This window comes from Asterias rubens, chromosome 5 (assembly GCF_902459465.1).
Source record: "Asterias rubens chromosome 5, eAstRub1.3, whole genome shotgun sequence".
Taxonomy (NCBI): Eukaryota; Metazoa; Echinodermata; class Asteroidea; order Forcipulatida; family Asteriidae; genus Asterias; species Asterias rubens.
Window position 1 is genome coordinate 6,580,942 of NC_047066.1, and position 12,158 is coordinate 6,593,099.

General features: G+C 41.1%; 1 protein-coding gene across 10 annotated transcripts in view; it reads right to left on the reverse strand.

The window, feature by feature from the left end:
- LOC117290047 (helicase domino-like) overlaps positions 1-12,158 on the reverse strand; it is a 55,580-nt gene that overhangs the window by 15,763 nt on the left and 27,659 nt on the right. For 6 of the 10 annotated variants that reach the window (XM_033771287.1, XM_033771286.1, XM_033771284.1 and 3 more), the window contains exons 30-34: positions 10,669-10,783; positions 9,943-10,143; positions 9,167-9,343; positions 8,229-8,312; positions 2,133-7,286 (exon numbers count right to left, since the gene is read on the reverse strand). In XM_033771287.1, coding sequence (XP_033627178.1) covers positions 3,273-7,286; positions 8,229-8,312; positions 9,167-9,343; positions 9,943-10,143; positions 10,669-10,783 — 4,591 coding nt within the window. In that variant the 3' untranslated portion in view covers positions 2,133-3,272. Of the gene's footprint in view, positions 1-2,132; positions 7,287-8,228; positions 8,313-9,166; positions 9,344-9,942; positions 10,144-10,668; positions 10,784-12,158 lie in introns of those variants that run through there. The other 4 variants (XM_033771290.1, XM_033771289.1, XM_033771285.1 and 1 more) reach the window with 2 other exon arrangements.

Consider the following 12,158-nt stretch of genomic DNA (forward strand, 5'->3'; position numbering starts at 1 on the left):
AAATGGAATGAAACCAATGTTCTTCAGATGAAAGCTTGTTATTTTAAGAACGCAAAAATAATTGGGGGTTTCTTTATTTTATCACTTACACTGAAATTGCCTATTTGCTTACAACTCTGAAGTGTTTTGGAGGATACCAGGCAGTTTTAACTGGTCACTGCTGGTTCATTTCACCTTTGTTACTGATTGTATTTGGATCCATTTGTATTTTTCTTTAAATTAGCACATTCTTTGATTTATTGAGTGAATTCACAATCTTCCGTTGCCATTAAATCCGAGTGAAAGGAATGCTGGTGATCTCCAAGCAATTTGCCCAAAATAAGATTGTAAATTAAGAAGGGTTGGTAATTGACTGAATATCTTTGCCATAGACAGTGGTGAAATCACTTCAGTCTTATTTAAGGGTATTTTCCTTGAAAACTTACTTTAATGTGAAAATGTTCTGAAGACTGAGAAAGATTTTTACAGGAAGGATTTTGGCAGATAAATGTTTTTTTAAAGAAAGGAAATATGAGTGTGTTTCCTTTGCGTGTCTAGAACTAAAATATAACACTGATTCCCCCTTTTTGTGGTCAAAAGCTGTGTTTGATGTACTAAATGTTTTTCCTTGACAATTTAGATCAAAGGAAAGATCATTGGTTTTCTTTTTGTGTCTGATTACAGTATATATCAATCTCGATTGAATACTATTTTGTTTTTAGAGTCAGTCAACTCTTCAATTTCTCATTAATATTACACTTTGACTCATCGTCAGTGTTTGAGAAGAAAAGACTTGGCCATGAAGATAATTTTGAAACATGAAATCTTCACTAAAACCGTCTCTAATGGATTATTACACAAGCTGTTTTTTTACAAAAACAAATTCTTGCATAAAGTTGTTATGAAATTAACCACCAACATTCTACTTGAAGTCTGTATTTGAAACCTTGCATTAGGTTGATTTTAAATGTTTGCTCTAAAAGTATTAATTACCACTGTAGTGACATATCTTTTGTATCAACGTGTCTTGCAGCTTGTGTAACAGCCGTTTATAAAATAGAGCAATCCTTTCATAGCTCATGCTTTGATTGTGCAATTTGTGTGAGATGGTCAAGGAAAAATTTTCACAAGTAGCAAAGAGTGCCGGGGGCAAAAATAGAAAAAAAAAAAAAATCTGACAACTTCTGTAAATGTAGGGTTCGGTTACTTTTTACTCAAAACACAATGTCCCCAGATTTACATTAAACTACACAGTTTAAAGATAATGATAGTAGAAAGCTTCCCTTAAATGACTACTTGCTGAGTTGCTGTATTTTTTAAGAAATGAGTAAAACAATTGACACAAATAATTTTCGTCTCAGTCAGACAAACATTATTTTAGCATGTAAGAACGTATTAACATTTTATGGTTAAATGTCAGAGCTGGTAAATACGTTTTACATGCTAAAACCGAGACGAAAATTAATTTTGTGACATTGTTGTACTCAATGCACAGCACCTCTGCGAGTAAAATGTCAAGGTACGCTTTCTACCATCATTATCTTCAAACTGTGCAAGTTATTGTAAACCTGTGGACATTGTGTTTTGAGTCCTAAAAAAAGTACCTGAACTCTTTAAAGGTACATGAAGTTATCAAGACATCGTCTCAAAGCTTTGTAATCTGGAATCGTATCAATCAATGCCCACTAAACCAAACCTCCCCTGGCCCACCGTTTGTATCTCCACCTCCAATGGTTTTTAGCTCAGATTGGCACAGGCAATATAAATTTGATTTCCTCAGAAAAATAAGCCAGAAAACGTAATAAGAATTATAGTGAAGAGATTGATTCAAGTGACATGTGCATTTGGCATTTCTGGATCTTTTATTGTTACCAGCCAAACCACATCCACTGAATTTTTTATACCATCAAATTGGAGAGAGATAGTGTATGGGCCAGGACAGATGTTAAATTAGAAGGCGACAATTGTATTGCGAAAAACTTGGCAGAGCCAAGCGTTTTTTAAAACAACAGTAAAGTTCACAACAAATTGTGTTTACAGTTTTGTCTGAAATCAACGTATACTTTCTGGGACTGATAAAGAGATATTGTAACCTTTGTTTGGCAAGAAATTTTGTGTAACTTTCTCATTAATACCATTCCACTACCAAGCCTGGCCGAACTCAGAGCATTAAAAAAACCAACAGAAGTAAAGACACAAACAGTTTTCTTTAGTTTTTATCTTCTCAAGCATTATATTTGTTGTTTTTATTAATCCCATTTTTCTCTTCTTCCGTCTCGCTATATCAATACAAAAATACTGGGAACACATTATGCAGAATAAACATTTTTTGGCTTTTTTTAAGGTTTAAATAATCCTTCAAATTAATAAAGTTTTTAGATTTCTATAAGAGTCAACTCAGAATGGGATGTCGTGCACGATTTACTGCAGAATACCTCCAGATATCAATAATCGAGATTGTAAAGTGATTTCATAATACATTTTAAAAACCTAATCACTACAGAATGTTTTGAGCAGTCTTTGTTATCAATACAGCTTTGCCTGTTAGTTTTCAACACATTTTTTTCATAGGGTAACCCTTTTTTTGAGCTTGGTCTTTCTACGTGTAATAAAAACCCACCCAAATCTGTCATGAATCCCAGATCTTTTTTGGGGATCAAAACTGTCTGGACAATCATGCCTACTGTACACCCAAAGAGCATAATAAAGAGAGATTATGACCACTTACATTTGTTATGTTCATGGTCCCTGATATAAAGAACAAATCAAAACAACTAGTGCAAAATTTAAGCGATTTTTTGCCATGAATGCCAGCCAATTGAATACTTTTAGGTATAAAACAAACTATCAAAAGACCAGAAATAAAAATGTTAAGCTATTCCTTGATTGAACGGTTGAATTGACTGCATTATTCCAAACATTTGTAACGGTCAGACTGTTAATTTTTTGTATAACGCAGTTTACTTTCTTTTGACAAATACTCCTTTTCTTTACATCTAAACACCAACAGTTATCCTTTAGTACATTACGATATCAGGGAAAATAGCTTTCAAAGTGTCAAAAAAACACAACGCTAGATGAAGAGCTTTTTCAACACAGAATCAATTTCAACACAAAGAAATGCATGTGATTCTTGAATCGTTAACACCAATACCAAAACATCCACTTCTCAATTATATATCTCCTTCTCCCCCCCCCCTTTCATACAAACATTTTTACACAGATTGAAATCCAGCTTCCCTGCATGCCTTTTGTCACTTTAAATAAATAACCTAAAAATAACGACCTTAATGTCAACTGGGTACCGGATTTTTACGAGGGCGCCCCCTACCTCGCTTAACTTTGGGAGTGTTATCAGTTTGACTGGGAGTTCCGCCACCCCTTGCGGGGGAGACATCCCTTGAATTCTCCCTTGAACTGCTCCTTGAACTACCCCTTGATAAGTTGATTAAATCTCGAACAGATAACGAAGGGCTGGCCGAGTGGTGCCGGCCTCGAGATCGAGTCCGTATCAAACTATCCGCTAGCTCAGCGCCACTTTTTGCGCGGGTTCGAGGGCCTGCGGTTTTATCTACTACAGGGAGCTGATGTATTTTGGCAAGTTTTTGCTTGAGGGCGGTCTTCGCGAGCTGCTGAGGGGTGGGGACCTTTGTACTTTCTGAAGTAGCCCCGTCTGAGCTAGAGGCATCAGTGTAATTCTCAACAGGGGTTAGTGGCTGGACTGGACCGTCGTTGGCAGCAGGTACAACAACCAGGTTAGAGTTACTCTTGGAGTTTTCAGGCGTTTGGCTTGGGATGGTTAATGATTTTGAAATGGCCAGATCCAAAGCAGTTGGTGATGATGGTACCAAGACATTGGATGGTAAGGGTTCAGATGGTAAGGGTTCAGATGGTGGGGATGCTGTGGGACTCGTTGATTTTGGACCCGGTGATTTCATCATGGAAGAGAACAACTTGAAGATGTTGCGCTGTTCGGGACTACTACTGCCTGGTTTAGTGGAGCTCTGTGCAGAATATTCAGAGTTGATATTGCCCTGTGGCTGGTTGGTATTTGTCAATACATCATTGATACTTCGTTCCCCCATCACTGCTTGTGGTGTTTTATACTCGGGAGCAGCAAGCAATGGGCTTTGGAGATTTTCAAACAAGTTGCGTTGTCCATTGTTTTCTGATTTGGGTGCCGAGTTAACCAGTGGTATCGACTCTGCTGTCGTGTTCACTGGATCTAAGTGTAGTCCTTGGTTCGTCGTGACTAGAGAGTTCTTTTGTTGAAGTGTTGGTGAAAGATCCAGTGGCTCAGGAGAATCGGAAAGAGCAGGCAGAGGTGGGGACCGAGTGTTAGGGGAGGATTGCGTGGAAGGAGGCGAATGTGTTGGATTTGGGGAACGCTTGGTCGGGTAGGACTGGGGACTGGAATAGATCAATGGTATGGACGACTCATTTGGTGCTTGTTCTCCTAAGAATGGCTTGGGAATCTCAGTTTGGGTTGAAGGTGTAGTCCCTTTTTCTAAAATAAGTTTAAGATCTTCCAAAGCATTTTTTTCTGATTCCGGGTTAGATGTGACTTGCACTTGAATTGGCTCAGTATGTCCATGGAATTTGGATTCAGCTTGTAGTATCGGAGCCTGTGGCGACACCTGTGATAGTGTATGGGCTCCTCCTGCCTGTGTCTTAATCACACCCGTGGTCTGAAGATTTAGAAGCAATTCCACCTGCATTTCAGGAGACATTTGCTCTGATAACGACTGACTGGGTAATCGGACCGGTGTTTTGTCCTGTTGAACAGGCTGGGAATTGAGACTAAGCACAGGGTTTGCTTCCCTGGGAACACCTGCAGCGTCAATGTGCACCTTCCGAGCTACCAAGGCTTGAACAGCAGTTTCAGAACGTTGAACATCCATTGCAATCTGTGGCTCGACTTGATCCGAGGTTTTATCGACTACCAATCCATGAGACACATCGTGAGCCAGCTCTAAAAGTGGTATCGGTCGAATCTCTTTATGTTCAACAAGTGGCTCTGATACTGTTGTGGGCGGGGGCCTGACGGCAGCCTGGGACAGTATTGGCATCTGTAGTTTTGGTGACAAGGAGACTGTGAAAGGAATCTCGGAGGAAGAATGCCCAATAGGCTGGGATGGGGCATTGAACCTTTGTGAGGGTGATAGACTTGTATGTACAACACGAGGTGGAAGGGAAATGTGTGATCCAGCCGATTGCGGGTGACGGGCTACTAATGATCCCGGAACAGGAGGTCGCAAAATGCCTGATCCAGAAACTTGTGGTTGTGACGTAACTGTCTGTGGTATTTGTCTTGATACTTGTGGTTGATTGCCAACTGTTGAAGCCACTTGTGCTCTGGTTGGCTGTGAAGGGACAAGAGATCCTATCACTTGGGAAGGAGCCGATGCTCTGGGAACGGAGACACTCTTGGCCAAGGCTTGTGCTATGGTTTGTGGCTTTCCAGCAGTCTGCCGAACAGCTTGCTTCTGAGACTGCAACTGTAACAGAGCTTGGGCGTTTATCGTCGGTGCACGTAGTGGATGTCTGTGCACTGGAAGCTGTGGCTGAGCTGGATGTCTGTGAGGGACAGTGTGTAGCTGTAACTGGGGTATGACCTGGGTGTTGAATCTGTTGCGTGGTTGGGATGGGCCTGCTGGCAACAACTCAAATCGTGCCAGTATCGGCTGACCCTTCTGTCTAGGTTGGCCTTGTGCGCCCAGCAGCTGAGCTGTTCCAAGGGGCTGTTGATGCACCAAACCCTGACCCTGAGTTGGATGTGTGGCCAAGGAAAGGCGAAGTGCAGGTTGTTGTACTTGCGGACCGAGGCCTGGCCGGGTCAGCATCTGCAGTCTTGCTAGGATCGGCATCTGGGACTGACTTTGAGTTTGGTTAGGTGAACCCTGCTGTAATGATGCTTGCGAACCACCTTGTAACTTCAACAGAGCCTGTTCGTTTTGGTAGTACTGAGACTGTAAGTTTTGCATATGGGATGCCACTTGGGGCCGTGACTGACCCTTCAGCTGATAGTGTTGCTGAAGCAGTGCCGCCTGTGTTGAGATGGGCTGCGGATGCCTCTGAAATTGCGTTGACTGTAGGGGAGGTGGGTTAGGTAGAGTTTGGGATTGGTTTGGCATTCTTGGTCTTGGAGACGACACCCCTTGAATGCCTTGCTGCAACAGATGTCTGGGAGCTACGTTTGGTTGCGCTCTGTTCAGGGCCAGAAGTTGAGCTGTGGTTAGGGGTCTTAGACTGGCTGATGATAAAGACGGATGCTGCTTACGAAGAGCCTCCAAGTTACTTTGAACAACGGATGTTATTTGGTTCGTTGGATTTGGGGGTGGAGACGTCGTGGAATAAATAGACGACATAGGATGTCCAGGTATTAACAGAGGAACAGCAGGAAGCTTTGGTGTCTGGAGATGTGAGGAATGAACATCGGCTGCAAGGCGAGACACCAAATCAGGGACTGGAGGCAAGTCGGCCTGTCTAAGAAGCAGTGGTTGATTCCCTCGAGGAGATAAGTTCAGCGGCTGGACACTGTCGTGATTCCCAACAGATGAATGGGCAACGGGAATATTTATTGTAGGAGACATGGCACCCGACGGATGGACGTTCATCAACACCCCTTGAGGGTTACACACAACTCTGGAGTGAGAGGAAACGGGTAGTCTTGAAGAGGGTCCCGTCAAGGATAAATCCATTGGGGAGTTGCAGCTTCGCTCTACACCGTCTACAATCACCTCTTGGAGCTGATTCTCAACAGCAGCAGCTGCAGCTTCTGCTTTCCTTTTCGACGCCTTACTCGTCTTCGGCTCTTTGGCTTTACCTCCCTCTTTCGCAGATGACTTCTTGGACTTGGGGGTCTTCTCTGCCCTCTTAGACGGCAACTTTGCTGGGGCCAACCGAGCCAGAGGCGACTTAGGGGAGAGTGATGCAGTTGGAGGGATAGGAGGTGGGGATTTTGTACCCACCGACCTCGTCACCGGGGACCTAGGGCCAGAATCATCTATGGCATCTGCCTTTGGATTGCGCCGCGTGCTGCGCCCCGGTGCTGTCTGGGATTGTCGCGCGGTTCTTTCTTTACTACTGGACCTACTGTTTGCCCTACTGCTCTTTTGACTATTACTCTTAGACTTATTACCACCACCCTGTTTAGATCTACTCTTATGCACCTTATTTTTAGACTCCTCATTGGTGTAGGTGAAAAAGATCTCGTCCTCTTCGAGCTCAGCCTTTCTCTCCTCGGCCTCCTTCAGAGCTTGCAGGCGCTCCAGTTCCCACTCTTTCTTGGCCAACTCTACTTGTTCCTAATACCAACAAAATGGTAAAAGATCAAAACAATCAGTGTTGAATATATTTTCTAAAATAACTTGCTCAAGTATAAGGGAGTGAAGAAAATTTAGCACTAACAAGAAAGACACTAGCAGAGAAGTTTCCAGTTAAATTTAATTTTCTTAATGAAGAACAGGAATTTTTTTAAATTAATTTTGGAGAAAAAAAAATGAAAATAGTACACAAAATTCTTCGGAAAAATTATTAAAAAGTTGTGATTTACTTCAAATTGAGAATTTTATTCTTCCACAAAAAAAATTCTAACTATTTTTTTTTCCTTTTGTAAGGTTGTGTGACTATCAAACATGAAAACAATTTGAGGTGAATATTGGCATATCAGAAACAGTTGTCGTCTCTTCACATTATTATTCAGAGACCTCAACTTAAGGTCATCACAATGCTGATAAATTGCACCACAAAATGTTCATGTACCCCTTTGTTTACAAAAGAAATTGAATTTACAAATCCTTGGCATTTCCTGGCAGGCAGGATCATACACTGGTCATGTGGGACAATTTTTCATTTTGTATCATTACATCCACAAAAATTCAAGAAGTATACAAATTGTACATAAGCATTTTCAGTAAAATGTATAGTTTTCTTCAATGTGGCTGTGTACAAATCATTCCTGCAGTAAGTCCAGGCTCTTGTGACGATATAAGATAAATACCATGTCACATGTACCATCTTGCTACTGGTATTCTACTAATCTTTGCTTAGCCAAAACTGTTAAGGAAAATTGTCTGCTTAAGTAGCTCTATGAATTGTTTTTGACAATTATGAATAGATCAGCTAAAAACCCTTCACATGTCAGGTTACGCACACAGTGTTTCCGACTCGCATGGCACCGTAGACTGTACACAAGTAACACCAAAGACTGCACCCAACAATAACTGCCAAAAGATAACTCAACCTACCTCTGCTTCCAACATCTCATCCATAGCAATCGGTTCAAGCGTAGACTCCAGATACTTCATGGCGTACTTCTCAATGTTGGTCAACTACAGAGGGACAATTTCATAGAGACATGATAAATATTTAAACCACAATTTCAGTGGACCCTTCCCATGAAATATGCTAATCACATCCACGCATTCGTACAGACGCTATTGGTTGGCAAACGCCATGTGTTGTGCACTAAACATAACCACAAATTTCACACCTCACCAGCCCTGTCAAAAGAGCGCGATGTCCCCATTTTGCCAACCGGTACCAATACGCAAGCGTGATGTGCAAGTTAAAATATTTCATGGAAAGGGTCTATTGAAAGCAAACTTTTGCCAGGAACAGATGAGCAACTTTAGTTAGTTCAGCAAAAGTGGAAATTACCACAATGGGTTTTTCTCTATAAAAGATTCAGCAGATTGGTCACCTACGTGAATAAAATTGTTCTTATACTAAAAGTAATCATATTCACATGAAGAATCCCAAGGATTTCTAGTCCATCCAGAACATGTCTGGATGGACACAAATTTGATTGTCCTGTTGCCTTGAACTTGGCTCAGATAAATATGAGACTGTCTCAACACCGTCGTTAGACTCAGAGACTCTAGTCTGAAAAATCTCACATGTCATCATTGCAAAATCCCCCAAAACAGGGCTGATACTTAATGCACAAGGATGTGATAGACTGTTGAGAAAAAAAACCACTGAACTCTGAGCGAAAAGCATGCAAGCTTTGTTTTGAAAAGCCCTACTCTGCATCAGGTTTGTTATTTTATGGTTTCATCTGAATTTTTTTAATGAATTTGATCTTAAAAAAAAAAAACCCATAAACAAACGGAATTCCGGTTGGAGGAAAATGTATGGAGGAAAAGTACAAACGACAACAGAAAAACCATGACTGATTGATTACTTGATTATCCAGCTGTGCAAGCTCAATCTCCACCTTGGAGACGTCGTCTTTGGATTTGGTCCCCTCTTCTCCCTCGTAGGGTATTGTCTCATCAAACTCGGCCAGATCAGCATCTTGCTCGGCAAGAGCCTTGGAGGTTGCCTTGACGTCCGTCTCATCTTCAGTCTTAGCCAAAGCCTAAAAGATAATAATAAATTGATAATAATTCAATAGTATGGGATTTGAGGCATTGCATGGTGAGGAATCAGTAGCAGTAGCCATATCTGTAGTCGCCAATTCGGACTCAGCCGAAGGATTTGAGAAGGATTTCTGGTCCACCCTGATCACCTCTGATCGAACAAATATTTGATCCCCCCTGTTGCAGTGAATGGTTAGCTCAGATAAATATGAGATCGTCTCAACACCGTCTTTGGACTCAGAGACTCTAGTCTGAAAAATCTCACATGTCATCATAGCAAAATCCCCCAATACAAGAATGATAATTTATGGAGGTAATTTATTGGTGCCCCTTGCATTTCTCTCATCCTGGTGCCTTTTACTAAGGCAGGGACGATATTTGGTCCTTTTAAAAACTTTTCAGGCTATTCAATCAACAAATTTCTGATTTTTCTTAAGGGCAAACAAATCTGAAATCAGACGAATATCATGCCTGTTGTCATGTCCTCACAAGAATGCAGTACCTCCCCCAACGTAACACGTAACAAGCAGATTTAATTTCCTAGTTGGTTGGGAGAGCTTTTAATCTCCTCAAAACATGAGACATCAAGTGACCTTACCTGTTCTAGCTGATTCTGCGTCATGACAGCCTGAGCCTCAGCAGCCGCTGCTTGCTCAGGCTTGTCTGCCTTCTCAGGCTCGACAGCCTTTTCAGGCTTGGCTACCTTAGGCTCCTTCCCTGTTGGGATGTCCATCTCCTCGATGAGGACAGGCTCAGCTTCTCGTCTGTTGCTCAGATTGAAGATGTCCGTAATGGTGTTCTGCAAAGAGAATTGGGATAAAGCTTGGTTTGGTTACTAATTCATGGGTACACTCGCAGTGAAGGAAAAACAAACAAAACATGGTACACCAAGATGCCTACGGTACACCAATATGCAAGAGCAGATCCTTCACAGCTGTACAGATTTGCTTGATGAGTTTTAATAACTATCTTGCAACAGGCATGACATTTGGACCCTGGAAAAAAGTAGGAATATTTTATTGAGTACTATACTCATGATATAGGCTCTATTAATCAAAGTCTAACAGATTTTTTTCAAAGAAGGGCAAAACAAATCAGAAAACAGACTTATGTAGGAAGAATATCATGCCTGCTGCAATCAGGCAGGATATTTTCAAAGTTGGTCATCAGAGCATGGAAAGATTGCTCTATTTTCAGGGAACTTCCTGCGGAATCAGGGCAAGTTGGCAGCTTCGCAGTGGTAATCAAGCGCGCTGCATGCTTGAGAATCAAATGTCAGGATAGTGTTTCTCCTCCTTGGGCAAGAGGACGGAGCACTACTTACTGTTTTGAAAAATGCTGTGGTGAAGTTGCCTCCCTCGATGGACACGTCAACCAATAGTCTCTTCTGATTGGCCTTCTTTAAGATGTTCTCCTCTACGGTCATTTCACTGATCAACCTACAACACAAATAAATATTTAAAAAACAAAAACTTTAAATTTTGAATTTTGTAGAACTCAACCAGGATGAGCTTTTTTATATTGTTTGCATTGGTCAAACAGTCCAATAGAAAATGTATAAAATATCATTCTGTATTCTTTGAACAAGTCTCAACCAGCATTAGTTCTCTGTATTGTCATCATTTATTTCAATCCTTTCCCTATGATCCGACTTTCACACAAAACCTACAATATTGGTGTAAATGTTTTCAACAACGATAGCAGTTTCAAAATCAAGTAATTTCACCGTGAAATAGTGGCTCAGAAAAATATGAGACTGTCTCAACAACGTCTGTTAGACTCAGAGACTCTAGTCTGAAAAATCTCACATGTCATCATCGCACACAATAACAATCCTCTGGAAATCAGAAGATTTATGGTCAGTTGAAAATGTTTTTTTTTCTCCTCTTAACCAAGGCTCAACTTCACAGAGCTGCTTGAGCAGACAATGGTGCTGCTAAGCAAAAATAAGCAGGATACCAGTCACAAATGTTAAATGTGACATTGTATATTGGCTTGTAACCATATTGTGGTATTAGCATGATTGTGATGGGCTTAGCTACTTTTAATGCTTATGTAGCTCTTAGAAATCAGGCCCAATTAAGAATGGAGGTTGGAAACACACACACACAACCTTTTGGGACACCCTATCGGAAGTCGTTTAAACCTGCCTTTGTATACACCCAGAACACCAGAGTATTAAAGGCAGTGGACACTATTGGTAATTACTCAAAATAATTATTAGCATAAAACCTTTCTTGGTGACGAGTAATGGGGAGAGGTTGTTGATATAAAACATTGTGAGAAACGGCTCCCTCTGAAGTGCCATAGTTTTCGAGAAAGAAGTAATTTTCCACGAATTTGATTTTGAGACCTCAGATTTAGAACTTGAGGTCTCGAAATCAACCATCTAAACGCACACAACTTTGTGTGACAAGGGTGTTTTTTTTTTTCATTATCTCGCAAGTTTGATGACCGATTGAGCTCAAATTTTCACAGGTTAGTTATTTTATGCATATGTTGAGATACACCAACTGTAAAGGCTAGACTTTGACAATTACCAACAGTGTTCACTGCCTTTAACAGGCCTGGGACATTCCATTGTGAAGCATGTACAGGCATGCACTAATTGTGCAATGTTTAATTTTTACTGTAGACAGATGAAATTATTACTCAAAGACGCCCCTTCTCAAGGTTTTGGGGGGCAATTCCTAATCACAACGCTTTACAGAAACTCAACCTATTTTTAAAACACAGGCAAGATCTTTTGTGGAAATATTGAATGCAACCCTAATTTTACAGCATCTTTGCACGGAGAGGAACAGTGGTGTAAAT